The 18,660-nt window shown below is 40.6% G+C and overlaps 1 protein-coding gene across 2 annotated transcripts in view; it reads left to right on the forward strand.

Annotated features, from left to right (window-relative positions):
• Nucleotides 1-475: 475 nt before the first annotated feature.
• Nucleotides 476-18,660, forward strand: part of scube3 (signal peptide, CUB domain, EGF-like 3) — a 75,493-nt gene continuing 57,308 nt past the window's right edge. For both annotated transcript variants that reach the window (XM_031727866.2, XM_031727867.2), the window contains exon 1: nt 476-973. In XM_031727866.2, the coding sequence (XP_031583726.1) occupies nt 874-973 (100 nt within the window). In that variant the 5' untranslated portion in view covers nt 476-873. The remainder of the gene's footprint in view (nt 974-18,660) is intronic.

Raw genomic sequence — 18,660 nt, forward strand, 5'->3', positions numbered from 1 at the left:
TATTTCTAAATGCCAACAAGTGCTCTCGGTAAAAACGTTAAACGACAACTATAATCTTGTATCAGCACAGCAGACGAGATCACGTCGATGCTGCACACATGATCCGTAAATAGGCGCTTATTGGTTTGTTTGAGGGACTAGATGGGCTGTACAGTCTGCAGGATAAGAACAAAAATGCAATCTCCGGGCTATTACTTTTTCCATCGGAGTCTTTTATAAATCCATCCGCCCTCTTGTCCCCCCTTTAAGGCAATGATTTTACCACGCTGCCGTGACGGCAACTTTCTTTCTTTTTTCCCCTTTTTTTGCGCAGGTGGCATCAGCCAAGTAACCTGTGAGCCCCACTCTCAGTGCACACGGCAACACTTGTCCACCTTGAGCTCAGCCAACACCTGTGTGTAAATTCCTGCACAACAAAAAACAGAACGAAGCACTGAGAGCCAGTCAGGAAAGAGAAGGAGCAGCAAGAGGAGTCCGGAGCGCAGCACGGACGCTCCTTATTCTCTCCTCCCCCTTCAGACCCCGCCACTGCACTCCATCTCTCCATTTCTCCCTCTTTCCCCCTCTCTCTCCCCTGCTCTCTCTCTCTCTCTCTCTCCCCCTTTCTTAAATTGACATCGGTCTGGCTCGAAACATGATAACAGAAAAGCCTTCCTCCGCTCCGCGTTGTCGGGCTGTCCTCAACCCCGATCACTTGAAACTCAAATGAGCAGGCGTTAAAAGGGGAAAAAAGGATCGCATAGTGTCCTGTCAGGGGGTTCTCACAGGGAATAACAAGAGACCTTTATAGCACACGCACACACACCCTCGTATGTGTTCTTGCGCATCGTAGATCTTAGAAAGTGCTTGTGTTAAACTACAGTGAAAGTTAACATGTATATGCACGCTTTGATACGCGCGAGCCTTGGATTTGTAGGTTTCTGCCTGGTCGCCTTTGTCCAACAGTCAGCTTCAGGAAGTAAAACCACTCAAGGTAAGTTTTTTGTGCTTTCTTTTCACCTCGAAATACCTCCTATTTTGAGTGAATTGGTTGAATGGCGGGGTGCCTAATTAATAGATTTATTGCATGCCTTTGGAAAGCTCCAAACGTGTGCCTAAATAAATGCGTGTTAAAAAAGTTTAAAGTAGAATACTTTGAAATTTAATGAGCAGAAGTGAAGGGGTTTTTTTTGCAGACTTTGATCCATCTATTATTCTCTGTTTGATTCAAGCAGATGCTGTCTGTTGATTCAGCGGCTTATTTTGCAATCATTTGACTGCTTTTCTCTTGTGTCAGTGTGCTCAGTTGCATATATTTGCGTAGACCTGCCAAGACAAATAGTGGAAACATAATAAGGCTTAAATTAAGTTTCGCTGAACGCTCGCTGTTGTCAGAAAAACAGTTGCCTTTGATCTTCAAACGGCATTAGCAGTGCCAACAGTTATGTTTCATTTCTAATCTTGCAGGTAGTTGTGGTGAGGCTACTGGGAGGTATTTGTCACAGTCCAGACAAGTATTTGACACTGGCCTGTAACACACACACACATGGAGGAGTCTCTGTCAGACACTGCAGCTACAGTGTTGTCCTGCCCAGCCGGCTGCCCTCTTGCTCTCTTTTCTTGTGAGAATTTATTCACAGCAGACAGGAACAGTCTGAATCAAAAAGTCTGGCACCTTGCAGGAACAAGGCAGACATGGTGTTATACACTAAATTTCTGATCCACTCAGCCTTCTCCTCAAGGTTTTCATCACCTAATTTTCCCACAATACAAATGCCAAGCCAGAGCTGCCAGAAGTATTTGCATGCAAAGACACATCATGGTTTCTGTGTGAGTGTTGATTGTGGTCGGTGATGTTTTGCACTCACAAAAAGACATCTCTCGGGCGGTCGACAAGGCAAAAAGAGAAAGGGGGTGGGTGACTATTTTGCATCCTGGGTGGTCTGCCCCCACTTGTGGGAAAACTCAATATTTACATTTTGCAATTAGAACTACTTTTTTCTCACTTTATTTTCCACAACATCGATTACACACTTCCTTGTGCTGTGGAATGCTGCTGTATGAGAGCTGGTCTGTAATGGCATGCACCTGTTTGTTGGTCATCGAGTGAAACGCAGTGACCACTTGATGGGTTTCTCCTCCAGTTCCTGTTTATCAGTGCAGCTCTGCAGTGACATATTATTCGCGTTTAGCTCTGTCGCTATTTGTGAGCATTTTTTGTGCTGAAGTGAAAATAAATATTGTTTAGTGTTGGTGGCAACTCTGTGGCACTGTTCACTCTGCAAGCTGGGAACAATTTTGAAAAATGAAGAAACGGAGATGAACAATGACTGAAAAAAAGAGCATAATTTGTCAGCTCAATATTTATTCAACACAGATGTTGTCTTTCATCAGTGTCAGTCTAATCATGGCACTGTGTTTTAGGCATCAGTCATTACTCTGGGGGGGAAAAAAGTGAAAGGGAAGATTTGAGGATGTGGTGGAGAGAATGACAACGAAGGGGGAAAAATGAGACCAGGGGAAATGGGAGAGATTAAATGTGCAGAGAGAAGACGGGGAGAGAGGAGGTTTCTTAGCGAGCAGCAACAAGCGAGAAAAAGAGAACGAAAAGTGGGGAGCCATAGACGTCATGGCAAATCACTTTCCCTTGAACAGAGTCAGGAGCTCTTTGCTAATGCAGCGGCACCAAGGCAACGGTTGGTGTGGGGCTGACATGCTGCTGTTGCTGGCTGTGTTGGTGTAACCTCTGCTCCGGTGCCTGGGGGTCTAAAGACGCAGGGCTGCCCAAGCAGGGAGGAAGGCCACATGCAGGCCCTGACACACTGTGGGAACCGAGCAGCCTTGGCAATGTGAGGCCCAAGTCATGGGGTGGCTTACCTAGAGGTGCTGCCTGAGTCTACACGATGAGCAAGATGGAAGGGTAGCAGAAATCCCCCAGCTCACTCGCTTGCCCCTTTCCTTTTTCACACAACTCTTGCTTTGTTTGCTTTGTCCTCGCTTCCTTTCCTTTGCACTTAATGAAGTGGCTGTGCTTTTTCTCTGTCACCCAGAAGCAACGACTGCATTACACTGACCATGTCAGAAAGCTGCCTGTCAGCCAGTGTGCTAATTATATTTTTGCAACAACAAAAAAAAGATGTGCACAGCTCCCCTCTGCCCCCTTCGCCCCTTCCTCCCATCCTGTCCAGCCCACTTTTGTTACTTGATGGAAGGTTGAATGTGCTGCAGGTCTGGGTAAGCTTGCAAATGTCAGTGTATGTATATGTATATGTGCAACTGGGACGGAGACAGTATATGGGCTGTGTCAGTGCATGGTAATTTGTACAAGTCTTTGAAACTGTATGTGAAGCCACATGAAAGAACCATTTAAATGGAGCTTTTATTTCTGCCTATCCCTTTGGCCTTGAACTTCTCTTAGAGTTTGCTGTTTAGCAGAAAGGAAAAAGGGGGGGAAAAAAGACAAGCGGACAGAGACTGTGGCGCTGTCTCCTATAAACGTGGCCAGTCATTTGGCTTGAGCGTTTTGACACCACCGTGGCGTTTCTCTTTCATCATCTTCACTTTTATTTCTTAGGCTGCATGGTTTCTGTATTGCCCCAGAGTCCTTACGAGCTCCTGCAGTGGTATTTGTTGGGTGGTTACACTTAGCCCCTCAGAGACTAGATGTGCCTTAAAACAAGTATGCACAAAAGTCCCTATTTGTGTGCCAAGGCGCTGAGCACAATTTTTGGCAAAGTAATTTTTAACAGCCTGCGACTAGACGATGTATTCAGGTCAACTACGAAGAAAAGACTTTTTTTTTCTGTCCTAACTGAGGTTCTTTGTGATTTTTTTTTTTTTTTTTTTAAATAAATAAAGGACAGTGGAATATGAGTCACTTGCTGACTAATTTATCAATCGCTAATTTATCCTACCTGCTTATTAGCAAGCCCGGTGAAAGCAGATGAGCTTCTAAGCTTTAAACATCTTCCTTTTCCTAAGCAAAAATACTCCTGTGCTGATAAGAGCCGAGCTTGTCTCAGTCTGTCTTCTCACTCTCTGCAACAGGCATGCAGTGTCAGATAGTTGTGTTCTCATTATGATCAGAGACTCTGAGGCAGGTTGAGCCTCGGGGTAGCCCTCGGTCATTCGCTGATGAGTGGGTGGAGGGGACCAATCCGGCTTCACTGTACCACTCAGCAGACATACTCGCAATGCATCTGCCTGACAAGTGGTGCTCCAATACCACTATACATGTTGTTACAGAGCAGCCGAGAGAGCAGAGAGATTATTATCTTGGCATTACTTGAGTGGTGAAAACTCCTGATAACAATTCTGTCCAAGAGCAATGCAGTATGAATAACAAAATTGACTTTGATCTGTGGGTGAATGTCTATGACTGCGATGAGTGATTTTTAGACTGGATATTAATGATTGCACTTACAAGGCAAAAGTGCTTTCACTTACAAAAATGAGAATCCATTATAGCCGGAGAATCGCTTAAAAACTGGGAACAGATCAGGCTTTTATTGTGTGTAGTTTTTCTAATTCCCTGGTTTTTGTGTGGCCAAGCTGTTGCTTGATACAAACATTTTAATCTCATTTTGGGGGCAAGTAGGCTGCAGAGTGAGTGCCATATTTACAGACACACATAAAGTCAAAGCTGTCTGGCGCAAGCTGCGACCCGAGGTGATTCAGCGGGGCTTCGTTCTGGACAGTTGCTCACTTTCATCCTGGCTGATGGAATATAAAACCAAGACATTTTTCAGTCTGCAACAGAGTGTCAAAGATTCTTGCCTTAAGAAATCTGACTTTCCCTCTCAAGGAGACTTTTTATGTGCTTTTAATCAGTCTGTTTCCCTTGGTAATTATTTTTTATAATGAACTGCATATTTGCCAGGGTGTCCTTCTTTGTTAAGATGGTGAAGAATATTTGTGTTCCCCACGGAAAAATAAGAAGTTAGCTGCTTCACATAGAGGATTCAAATTCAGAATTAAAAGGTGGGGCATATTGGGAAGCACCCTTATTCCTTTTGGATTGTTGGATCCCATTTTCATGCCTATATGTTAAATATAAGGCTACATCCTGAATACTGGTTGGCTTTGCTTAGCACAACGTTGTAGCTCAGCTGTCAGATGATGATGATAATGATTTTTATTTCAGTCATTATTTATAGTTTTTCAACAACCAAAATGTCCATAAAAATAAATAAGTGACATCAATGAAAAATTATATTCCACCTACCTTTTTAAAATATATATTTTCTCCACAGAATATTCTAATCAATAACACTTTCACCAATTTATACGAGACCAAAGCAAACAAAAGGCAATAAAAAAAAAAAAAAACCTAAGAGAAAAACAAATGTTGGTAGTGACCACTCCTATACATACATTGATTGACCTTTCTCGGAGACATATCAGTGGGGTTGGGCATCGTTCACGCAGTGGTGCATTTTTCTTTGTCCCGTGTTCTCCTAGAAAATAAGTCCATACTTCTTAACTGAAAAATATTGTAATTTGTCACATTTCACAAACCATATCAGCTGCCCTGGTCTCTGTGACAGCGTCTGTTGACATCACTGTTGCAGTGCTGTTTAATATTATAGTATGCAATGTTACGGTCTTATTGGTTGTAGTTATATACCAAGGTGGTGGGCTATCAATCTCACATAATGTGTCTGTTTCCCGTAAATAGCATGCATGATAAGAAATGCAGTGCAAAAATGCCAACACGATGAAAACGAGCTCAGTTTCTTTGACAAAACCTGCCCAACTACCTAATTATCTGAAGATGATGTCGATGAAGCTGCCGATGCTGCACTAAAAGTTTCATCATCATCGTCCTTGGATTCACTGTTTCATAATATTTCATAATGTTAGCTCTGGGTCCTTTCAGGTTTTCAGGCTATAGTGTATACTATTCAGCTTGTAGATGTATATATTTTTTAATATCTGACCAGGAGTTTCCTCAGAATTGATATGCTGCCATGGCCAGCTTTGCATTTTGCAAAGTGAGTATTGCAGAGAGCATTGCCAATGTCTCGGCCGAGTTTTGAAAAGGATAGCTGCACCAAAACCTATTTTCAGCCACTGCTGCCATTGCCCTGTGTATTTGGACTATATGATGAGACTATATGTCTCATCATATAGTCTCGCTCTCATTCCTTATCTGCTCTGGTAAAAAATTTGCCACTGACTGATTTGCCATTATAAAATAAATGTAACAGAACACAATGAAGAAACGGACGTTTGCATCAACAGTTTATCCAGTGGCTCTAACTCTATACCGTAATGTGAGCACTGACTACAGCACAAACCAGATGTGGTGCGACGTGTGGTCAAGTAAAGTTGATATTTGGTGAAATAAGTTATGTGAAAATTAATAAAAAATCATGATATACTTTCAAATGATCTGTATTGACAAAAATCCAAGAATTGTTGGTTTTCTTGGTACAAGACACATCTCATTAAATCGAAGGTATCTTAGTTAAATGATCACACCTAGTAACTTCATGTAGTTTCAGTTGGTTGCCTGGAAAACACTTAGAGGAGCTAAAAAAAAAAGAAAAAAAAAAGTAGACGCATTACCTGCAGACATTGGACGTTTTACACATTGTATGTTCTTTTTGTTTTGTTTTGTTTTCCCCATTTATAGACTTGAAACTCATCAAACGATCATTCCCCAAATGATCAAACTACTTCTGGAAATAGTCATTTTGTGGCTGCACAGATTACGATTACGGTAAAAGTATGCTCATAATTTTTGCTTTTAATCCAGTCTGTTCCCACTTATGTTTGTTGAACTGCCTTCTGTAGTCATTGCATTTACATGTAGAATATAAATGGTTACTCATTTTTTGCAGATGTTATAGGCAGAATGAATGTCAGGTCACAGCCACACAAAACTATAACCTGTAGACAGTGCAGATTCCCTGTTGCTGCCCAGGGGAACCCATCAGCTACTGAAGCCCCTCTGTCAGAGCGCCTTTTCTGCCTTCCTCGAGCAGAAAATCACTTTATCAGCAGCTGGTGAGGCCCTTGTGAGCACCATTTGTCCCCTAATTTCAAATGGTTGCAGGGCTGACAAAGCTATAGATCTCAGGTACAACAGAGGATGGGGGGAAATGTGGTTGAAATCTCCCAAACTTTTGAGGGTAATGGCTTTGTATGCCACACCAGTGTCCGCTGGTATAAAAGAAACATTCTAACCCTCACACTCAGGAGTACAGAGCGCTGTGCTTGTTTGAGGCTTGTTTATTTATCAAGGCTTTAATTTGAACAATATGTTCCAAATGAGCCCTGTGATGCTTCTCTCAACTGTGGCATTGTGGTTAAAATTAGAAAGCTCTCTCTCCTGCTCCCTATCTCTTCCCCTTGCTCCCTCTCACCCTGTCGCTGGCCTTTGTTCTCTGTGCTGACAACATCCCCGTTGATTTCGGGGGAGGATCGAGTCAGCACTGACGGTATTCTGACCCCCCCCCCCGAGTCTTTGACTCACCTCTAGAGCCCCCTTCACAAGTGCTGATGGCTCACTGAGGAACCTCAGTGCCGTCCCTGAGCCAGCTGCAGCAACTCTTAGATCATTAATCCACTAACCTCCCAGAGCCCACATTTGTTTTTCTGTTCCATTACTCACTGATTGGGGACTCGAGGATTCAGGAGAAGATATCAGAGGGCCTGTCATCTCCGTGTCTGTAACTTCTTAAACCATGGCTGACGCTACACTGTCCTTTCTCAGCTTTCACCCTCTTCTGGGTTCCCTCCTGCGACCCCTGAGCTCAATAATGGGGCTGCGTCTGTCTTTGAAAGTTTGGCGGGGTCAGGGAGGGACGTCATTAGGCTGGTCTGCGGTGGTCAGCGTTGTCGAGGGGGGTTGGGGGTCAGAGAGAGCCTTGTTTACAGACTGTGTGTGTTTACATTCCTGATGGTGAGCGCCAGCTTTAGAGACTGCTGGAAGTTAAAGGAAATGCTCTTATTCTGCTTAGTAATGGAAAAATCCAACCCAATACATCAAGGAATCCAAATGAAAAAAAGTTATTTATTTGGTGGGTTCTGGCCAGTGCATTCTGGGTAGAAAGGGGGATGACTTCACTGATGAATGTGAGACTTCCTAAATGAACAGAGGCATGGGAAAAACCATATGACCCTCTGAAGTATTTAGTCACCCCCGGTGAACTCTAGATATAAATTTATTGCAGACCCTGATAGTGTATACTGTTCTTTGTGGCTTAATCATTGCACTATCAATCAAAGAGACATCTAAGATTTTCACTGTCAGTTAATCTATCAGTTATCTCTTCTATTTATCATTCGGTCTATAAAATGTCAACAAATTGCAAAAAAATGCAGAGGAGCTTAATTTGTGTAACCAGTAGTACAAACTCCAAAGACATAGAAGAGGAAGAAAGCAGGAACTGTAAATTCTTTACATTTAAAAGTCAAAATACTTGTTTCTTTATTTTAGTTTGTTGTTGATTAGTTGAGTAATCGCAAGTTAATCATTGGAGCTTTATAGTGCTTCAGTCCTTTTAGTGTAGTGTTCTTGCTGGTGACACAACAAACCAATATTATAGCCCCAAGAATCTTGACTTGTATTTCCAATTAATTGAGGCCATAGCTGAATAATCACATGTATAAAAAGGACATGGGCAGGTTTTTGATGGGATTTTGCAGTAATTCAGGCGATTGAGCGTAAGGTGGTAGAAATGTTGATTTATATTATGTTTTTCTAAAGTTATATTGCAGGAGTTGCCACACAAAGTGCAGTGCTTCACTGATCAGTAACTGTTCTGATTATGATTTAATTTAAACCAAAAAAAGAAAATAAAGTGAATATGCTAAAAAATAACAGGTATGCTGTCATCTATCATTTTGCAAGGTTGCAGTTGAGTAAATATGTGGTGGCTTTAATGAATTGTTGGTGGGTTTTACTGATTACGTTTCAGATTTTTTTTTGTTTTTAAATTTTGTCTCACAAAGCAGAAATACCATCTTTTTACATGTGAGGATTTAGAGCTTATTGTGGTAATCTCAAATGTGGGTTTGGACTATTGGCCTGATTTAAAAACTATGGGTGTCTTTTATTTTAAAAACTTTGTCTGACCTTTTATGACCAGAACAATGAGAAAAAGAGAAAATAACAATGGATCTAAGTAATTAGATGCAGACCCAACTGGAACGGAACAGTTATTAAGAAAATATCTTAATAGGCTTTGAAACTGGCTCTGTGGTGTAGTGGGTAAGACTTTCACTTGGCAAGTAAAAGCTTGACTCAGACCCCCTCTGGGGTTGCGTCAGGAAGGTCATCCAGCATGTAGCTCAGCCAAATCAAACATGCGACAAGGGAGCCGCCGAGAGTCGCTTTATCTTAATCGGTTTTGGGCTGAACACGGGTCGCCTTGTTTATTTTCTAATAATTTGATTCAAAAAGTTAATTGTCAGTTACTTTGCTAATCAATTATTCATTCAAATGTTGAAGACTTTCTGTTTTCCCATCTCCTTTAGCACTTTGAAAGTATAGTCGTTACCCTGGTTACTCATTTTCTTTCTGTGGGAAATTTGGCCTTTTTTGTAATTACGTGACTGTAAAATCTTTAATCTGACATCTGATTTGAGATACAGTAGGTGCTGTAACTCGGTGGCCCCTTTAAACGCTCGATAGGAGCCCATGGTCAGGATTGAAATGAAGTATATATGTCCAGTGAGTTCCAGCCCACTAAAGTCCACATTTCTGAACTTTTAGCAGTTAATGCCTGCTTCATGGCTTACACAGAGAACCATTCACTTTATCCCTCAGTTTGACAGGAAACAACTAAAAATATCACACTTGTGCTGTAATTGCTATGTTACCATCTTTATAGTTGGTACTGTATCTGGCTAAAGCAACCACCAATGAATGTAATTGCTGTGTGCAGAGTGGAGAGTGTCATGTCAGTTAGCTCTGGCTGCATAAATATAAGGTATACAGCTGGACTAAGTGCCACCCTTCCCGCATATAAAATATCCTACATGAGGCCAAGAAGTCATTAACAGTTGAGGACACATTCCAAGACGGTTGAAAAATCACTTGAAGAGAACAGATTAATTTCTTGTCAGTGAGCTCCTAATGAGATCTGTTACAAGCTCTGCTCATTTATTCAGAGGTGTATGTATGTATTAGACCTCTGACACTTAACAGAGTGTCATGTCAGTCTCTCTCTCTCTGTTCTCTCTTAGTATTACTCTATGATTCACTTAATTACTGTAATAAGTGTTTTCCTTCTGGAGGTGGTCCGGAGGTCTGTGAGTCATAGTCTATTAAGGCCACACATGCTAAAGGAAAGACACCAGATGCTTGGCCTATGAACAAAATCACAGAGAAAAGACATTATTTATTCACAAAGCCTGAGCTTGAGCTACCTTGAGAAATGTTTTATAAATGAGACGAGGTGAGTCCACTTGCTCTTTACTCTGCAGCCTCCAGGCTCATCGCTGCGGTTGTCTTTATGTATGCTACGAGGCGCAGACACTCTGAATCGCTCATGAAGGAGCGAACAGATGGAAGAATTACACAGAAAGATTGTGTACGAGTTGCCTTGAGTAGTTGAAATGCTGTAATGAACCCCAAATACATCATACATCGTTTCAGCTGTTGGTGTAATGGAGCTCACCGTGTAGGAGGGTTGTCACGATACTAAAATTTCAAACTCTGTACCGATTGCCCAGAAAAATATTAGATTAGATTAGAACAATGCTGGTTTGTGCAAATGTATTCAGCCACAGCCCTGTGTATTTCCTGTGCTTCTGGTGACTTGGCACCATATTTTCGTTGCTGATCAAAAAGTTGGTAGACTGCCACTTTTGCTGTCTAATTTCCGGTAGACTGTTCTCTACTTCAACATGTGACTATAGGAAAAAAATAACACTTGTTAGTCACAAATAATTATCTGGTAAACTAAAATGGGACTAATATAGTTTCCCCCCAGCTCTCTCATTAACATTATCGTTTTATTATTAGCCATAGCCGCCAGCCGCTGCCTTAATGATAATTTAACAGTTGGGGGTGGGTAATTTGGATAATTGCTAATAGTTAAAAGGCTAATGATAACATGTGCGCTGGCCAGGTTAACATTTATGATGACTGTTTAATACTTCAGTGTTGTTGATTTGAGAGCTTTACTGAAGTCATAAAATCGGTCATGAAGGCCATGGTGTGTCTTTAAGATTCATTGCCTTGTTTGTTGTGCTGCTGTTCACCTGTTCAGCTGCTAGTGAGGGGAGGGGCTGTGCGACTCCCTATGTCTAGCTGCTGTTTGAAGTTTTTGTCAGTATGACCAAGTGAAGTTGGTATCAATAAATAAATGCAAATAAATTCCTATCCCAATATGAATTTTTAATATCAACTAGTATAAGAGGATCAATTTTTCTTACCTATGGTAATAACAAGTAAAGAGCGCATTAATTTGGATTAAGAAGGTGAAAAAAGATTGTTAAAGACTTAGAAAAGGAATTAGAATAATTCACATAATACAGGCACACATTAGATTAGATATCTTAAATAATCGGAGGATTACTCACTCTTTACTCACTGTTGTACAAAATGCAGATGGGTTATTTTTGTGCTATTGTGTTATAAAAAAGAAACGCAAGAAAAGCTTTGTTCTTTTGCAAAGAACCAGACTTTAAAAAATGTCCAGGCTCCTAAATGTGGGTTGAAAAGGCCTAAGTTCAAAAACACTAAATTCTACATTTCCCATCATGCAAATCAATGGCAATTTCCATTCAACCCTACCTGCGTCCTGTGTGTTTATCAAACATACCTTTTTCTGTTTCTTAACTGTGATATTCTAACGCCTTTAATATATGGAACAACCTCTATAACATTACGAAGTGTAAAAATGGTGTAGTACACCATTACGGGATACAGCAGCACTACAAGGGTCAGTCAGTCTACCCTTATTGTGTTATTATGTGCTCCTAATAGACATAACAGATGGTGAGTGGCCCTGAGCAATATGAAATGAAGTGTCTAGATGTCTAAATAAATTAAGGGTGTTGGACACAGTTCATGTCTTTCATGTTAACACGACTTGGGTGCTGAAACTTATCTTGTAGGTTCTTGTACGTTTTTACCCCCACATTAATCTGAGGCTTCATGATTGGTGGACATAAGCAGGGAGGGACCCGCAGGGTTTTGAAGTTGTGATCACAGTTTCTGAAAGCACAGGATCAGTCAGTGGTCATGATTCCTAAACATTAAGAGTGTGTGAAGGATGAGTGTAAATATCCCGAATGGAAGCAGTGGATATTTTTATTCACAACTTTTTAGAGGTTTGCTGGACAGCCAACACTGTGTCCCTTCATTAGCTGAAGGGAGATCTGGGCAAGAAGGGTGGCGAGATGCTAAATTTTGTGTTAATGTTGACGTCTGCATTTCATCAAAACGATTTCTTTTTTTCGAGGTCGACTTTTTTGCTGCCCCAGCACAACTTCAGTAGCTACAGCTTTTCCAGAGTGCTGTGATGGTGACTCCCAGGTTACAGGAAAGAATCACAAAGCCTTACATTAGTATGGGAGATGTGCTGTATACAACATTAAATGTGCACATTGTCCTCTGGTGTTTGGCAGCATTGTTCAGGTCGGATAATGAGCTAAAGAGTCTAGAGGCTGGATTAACACCTTGGGCTCTTTGTCGAGATTTTCCTGAGCATTTTGACACCTTCCAGTATATGTCATAGTGAATGCATTTTTATTTTTTGGAAATTTTGGAAGTAATTTGAAAGGTTGTGGTTCTGTGTGCAACAGTGTGATTCCTTTTTTTGCAAACAAAGCACATCTGTTGCACAGACAATGAGAGTGGAGTGTAAAATGATTCCAACTTCTAAAATGATTATTATTTACATAATTAGAGATTTTGTATTTTTCTCTGAGGTCAAGGGTGTTGATATAATTCTAATCATTTTTCACCCAAATAAGGAAGTAAATACACGTTTCTAGGGAAAAAGCGTGTAAAACACACATTATTCAAAGCGGAGTACTTTTTAAAAATATTTTAAAACATGCCTGGACCCTTTTTATTAATACAGAAAATGCACATTTGTGTTTTACAAGCACAAATCAATGGAGAAGAAATGATTGCTGGTTTTTCCACACCAGTTGCTTTGCTTCACAACAAATAGTTGGCTTGTGAGCTAAACATCATATGGATCATTTACAACGGTGAAGATAAAAGAGGCGTTACAGCCATTCTGACAGCTGCTCTGTACCTAAAGTAATTATCCTGACCTTAACCCCATCCTGCTCAACCGCAACCCAAACTATAGTGTAAGTGTGGTTCTAAGATGGATAATTACAATACTTTTCTTTGTAATTATACACAGTATGACAAACACTGTGATCCCAAGAACACATTTTTATGGCACTGAACCCAGCACCCTTCCTCTTCTGGAAGTTCATCGGAAAATGGCTTTGTCAGGAGGAATGTTTTGTTTCTAATCCTTCACCACAAATGTTCAAATATTGCTCTGAAATCATTCTGTCACGAAAACACGGCCGAATATTTTATTACTTTCGCTTATTGAATGCATCTCTCGCTCCATATTTGTGACGATTATTTCACAGTTGGCTGCAGGCGGCACAAGTAAAGCTACACCTCTGGGTGTCCCAGCTCCAATCAGTCTATTTCTGTATTTGAAGGAAAGTTGATGGGTTTGAGGGGGGGGCGGGCAGGTTTGGGGCAAAGCAAACAGCTAGGGTCTCAATACTCAAAGTCAACATTACCCTATGTTTGAACTACACACCTTCGGCCCTACAATTCTCCCACACACTCGCGCTCTCTCCCCTCTGAGTCTTATTCCTGCTAACACCCCCTTGAGCTGGCCCAGCTAAATACACTGCTTATCCCAGGGCTTTCTAATAAATCAGGGAGGAAAAGCACCTCTGACAAAGTCTCACCTCCACAGCCAGCAGCATTAAGCTGGCTGCTTTGACTTAAATATGGAGCCTGCTTTTGGAGTAACTTTCTTAATCACCGCTTCTGAGGACAGGAGCGTGTTTTATCCAGCAAACTGAATACAATTACAGAAAATCCCATTTAATGTACCCCGCAACGTTCCATCATGCCAAAATAAAAAATTCCAAATTGTGCCTTTCTGAGTAAGGGCATGTCACAATCCATGCAGGGATTTAGAAGTCTGACGCATGGTGGGGGTTAGAGTTTTATTGAGCATGCCATGTAAGCAAGAAATGAAGTGGAATCAGGGAGAGAATAACATGCTTTATTATTGTATGACTTGGTTTCATCCAGAGTAGTCACTGGATTCAATATTCCACAAATGTCAGTGTGTTTGAACACAGACTTGAGCTATTTGTGGCTTTAATATGCTCAAGTGCTTAAACCAGAGGAGAGCTACAAGACAGCAATATTCCAACTGACACATTCCCCAGAGGAAACTGTTTAAACATCTGAGCATTGCCCAACATATCTCTCGTCTTTGGTTTTGTTGTTTTGACTTTGTTTATTCATCCTTGTCTCGAAGCGCCGGCTTCATTCTATGCTGCCTTAACTTGTTCCCAACAAATGTGATTCCTCAACACAAAAGAATGAAAGAACCTCTCAATGAAAAACACAATCTTTTTCATCTTAGGCATGAGTCAATTACCAGGTCGGCATTACTGAACGCCCTGTACATTTTTCTCAAGCCTTCAGAGGATCATCCCCTGGACTGAACCAAAGAGTGTATTGATTCTGACATGTTTATTTCCATGGCAAAGGCAGTGGGGTTTCCAGAGAGACCATCGCATTTAGCTTTTGTTGTCCATGTGTCTGCTGGAAGGCTCCCAGTGACTTTTATGGGTGGGTTTTTAAACATTGCTTTGACAGACATGGGCTATTGAGGTCCAGGATTTCTTAATTTTGATGTTTATTTCATTTTCTTTAGCTCACAACAAAGAGACAATGGGACTGTGAGAGAGTAATTTAATTAAAACACATTTGTGTTTACTATTTTCTCTGCTTTTCAGCTGAATTCCAACAGTTTGCTAGCTGTTGAGTTAGTTATCTGTTGTTCATTGTCATTGTTTCCCAAATGTTACTGGTACCACAACTCTGTCATGTCTAAAGATGACTAAATTTGTAAGTAATTTTGGCAAAAATATCCATTTCATTTTATTTTTCAACTCATAAATTGCCTGGAGGATTTCGAGTATGGTGCATGTGTTGTATAGTTAGTTTTACAGTTTCAGAAGTTAAGGCTGTTGTATTAAAACCCTAATCACACAGCAAGCTGCTGCCTGTCAGTGTTAGTAAAGACATTATATATCACAACATGGCAGTTATGTAACATTTGAGACACTTATAGCCTAATATCTGCTGCTGCTCTCTCGCACCCAAGTGTAGCCTGGAGAAATAACTGCATCAATTTGAATGCAAATTTGACTTGAGACGAAAGTGTGAGCGTGCAAACCTGTACGCATGTGTGCCCCAAAGTATAAGCCTAAGAGTCGGCAGCATTGCGAACTGGAAAGATAAAGTGAACTGATTCTCCAGATGGGAACATTAATAGGATGATGAAATAAGGGATTCTTTGAGTTTCTGTCATAATGAATATTAATTACCACAAAGATTTGGCACCAGGAAACCTGACAATAGGACAGATAATTTGTTGTGATTAATACCTCGTCTATTGAAAAACGCTTCTTCAAACAGCCTCTTTTGCTCTTACCCTGGAAGACGATCTGTAACGAGAAAGAAGCCAGGCTCCTGGGGAGAATTTATATTGTTCTCACCAAATATAAATCACTGGAGGGTCTTGAGGACCTCCTGCAACTCTAAATGTGTTTGTGGAAACTTGGCAAAATAAGCCACAACTGTCCCAGGTTTCTGTATTCCCCTGCTGAATGGTGCACAGATGCTAAACTCCCCAACAGACCTGTGAAACATGGCATATCATTACAAGAATAATGCTGCTGCTGGAAAACGCTTTTGCTGGTATTTTTTTATTTTCATAGTTGTGTTGATGCTCAGCTTTTATAAGGTTACTGAACAGATGGTCAGTCTGTTTTGACAATTTTAACATTTTCCACTCTGTTTTATAGCTATAACTTTTTAAATTACCAAACAATTGCCAAATGTTACGCTAACACACAAATATGGTGAGACCTAAACTGCTGGACAGCCAAAATCATGATTTTGTCTTTTTCTGCACAACTTCTCTAAATTAAAGAAATCCCTTGGTCAGACTTTTTAAGTCCCATTTAAAAATGCAAAGCAAAACATTGTAACGTGTTATTTTTTTTGTTTTAGACATAACTTTGGCACTACATAGCTACAACATGTGTATAACATAGATCCAACCATTATATCTGAATGAATTCAGAACTCCACAAAGCAGTTTGTCAGATTATGGTATCTCAAAACAAACTTTGTGATGGCCGGGAAGGCCGATCTATCTGGATGCATTTAGAAGTCCAATTGTAGAAAGTCTTCGGGAAAATGGCCCTTTTTAAAAATTCTTTTTATTTCAGTGAATACTTTTCATGAAATCATGGCCTCAATGGCTCGATTAAAATCTAGTTGAATACAGAATGATGTTCACCTTATACATTATGGTTTCCAGAAAGATGATAAAATGATTCATGATTTAGAGACTGACCAAATGACTTTTTAAACTTATCAACTGAAAAACACCAAAAAACAGATCTTCACAAACCAGTGGGTGACTTCATGGTGGCTAGATTAACTTTTTATATACAGACTATACCTGTAACTAGAGGAAAATATTGGAATACTGGATAGTTGGTTTTGGGAAGCTACACATGGTTGAAACAGGTTGTTGAGGGTAGGAGTTGCTAATGATGCATGATGATCCGACATGTCGCTCAGAGAGCATAATTCCTACCACTCAAAGTCTGTGGCCTAAACAACATTTTCTCTTGGGTTCAGCAAGCAAGAAATCCTTCACAACTCTTTCAATTTAAGTGAGATCTGAATCTCTGAATCTTAATAATACATTCACATAATTGTCTCTTGTTTTAGTCATCTCTGTCCTACAGTTATTGAATTGTGTATCCTCAGGATGCTCATTAAATTACCTTTCATGCTGTTCTGCACTGTTTAAGTACTGACGACCAAGACTAAAATACTGAGCAAACCATGTATATACTACTAAATTATTATGTGTTTTTTCTAAAGTTTACTGAATGCTGTCATTGTGGGCATTTAGCTCAAGGCATGTCTGATTCAGTTCATCATCACAGAATCTATAAAGTCTGAATGAGCCCATGAGAGCAGGTACTTGTCTGGAGAATGGCAAACGGACTGGTAATTTAAACAGTGCTTTTCTACTCTCAGTGAACACTCAGACTACAAACCACAATCGCACACCCTTTTAATGCTATATACACACAGTTGATGGATGCATCAAGGACAGTTTGGGGTTCGGTATCTTGCCCCTGGGCACTTTGACATGCAAAGTGGAGGAGCCAGGAATCAAACCTTGCAATTGGTAGATGACCCACCCTATCTCCTGAGCCACAACCACCCTAAATTTCTAGTTAATTTGTGTTTGTGAGTTTTTTGCCTTGTGCATGCTCTGCACAGTTCTTGCTAAACATTATTTCCAGTTGTGAAAATACCTCTGGTGCAGAGAATCTCCTGATGTGTGCGAGATGTGAGAAAAGGGAAACTTTGGAGAACTCCCAGACTTTATTCTCTAGACATTTTGCAGAGTTTGTGTGTACAAACTCTGTAAAGCTTCAGTCTTATTAAAGCTAAACTTCAGAAACTATGTGCTTGCTTATAGTATTTGAGACTTTTGTTAGTGGTGGTATTACTGCTGTTAGCGATGCTTGCACTATGTTTGCACGGTGAGCATATTGCATTCTGTTTTCTTCTCCACATTTTCCATTCATCTTCCATTTTTGAGAATTCTGCAGTGTCACTGTCCTCCTTTCCAGTGCAGACTTCACATCCTCAGGGAATAGGCAGATATAGCTAAAATGCTAAGCTCAGGGGTTTGGGTTGCAGGTCATTTCCCAGTGGGATCAGCCAGCTCCTGCAGAGGGCTTGTGATAAGAGTGGATATTGGAAGCTATGTAAACCTTGTTAAGCTGCCCTCCCCCTGTGTGAAGGGGGGTAATCCTAAACACCTGGGCTAGTTAACTGGGATTTGGCTGGATTAGGGGCTCCGTGAAGGCCAAACTGATCTTCCTTCTGGTTAAATCCATTTCCATTCTTATCTTTTGCTTTTTCTTCTTTATAATCCAAACTCTGCTTGGTTGCACAACAGTTAATAGTTTTCTACAGAACAATTTGATCAATGCCAAAAATCAGTTATTCATGCCTGACCAACAAATAAGTGCACCTAGTTTGGTTAAACAAGTCTTTCCAAGCCCAGTTTAAGTACATCTGAAAACTTGCTTTTTAGCTTAGTAAAGGCTGCTGGTCAAAGCTGGGTGTTTGTGTTGTCTACTGACTTAATGATCCCTGATTTCTTCTTAGCATAATTCTGTCAATGACATTAAATGTTTTAATGGGAACTACTGTGCTTCTTCTTCTACTGTCAAAACAGTAAATGCTCAAAATAAATAATGAGGTCAGCATTATATGTATATAATCCCAAGGAGACCAGAATGGTCTTCAGTCTGCTCTGAATGCTCAGTTTCTTACAATGTGTTTTTTCTACTCTTGGATCTGAATGATGCCAGCAAGAGCAGATATTC

Source organism: Oreochromis aureus, linkage group 20, assembly GCF_013358895.1.
Source record: "Oreochromis aureus strain Israel breed Guangdong linkage group 20, ZZ_aureus, whole genome shotgun sequence".
In the NCBI taxonomy this organism is placed as follows: Eukaryota; Metazoa; Chordata; class Actinopteri; order Cichliformes; family Cichlidae; genus Oreochromis; species Oreochromis aureus.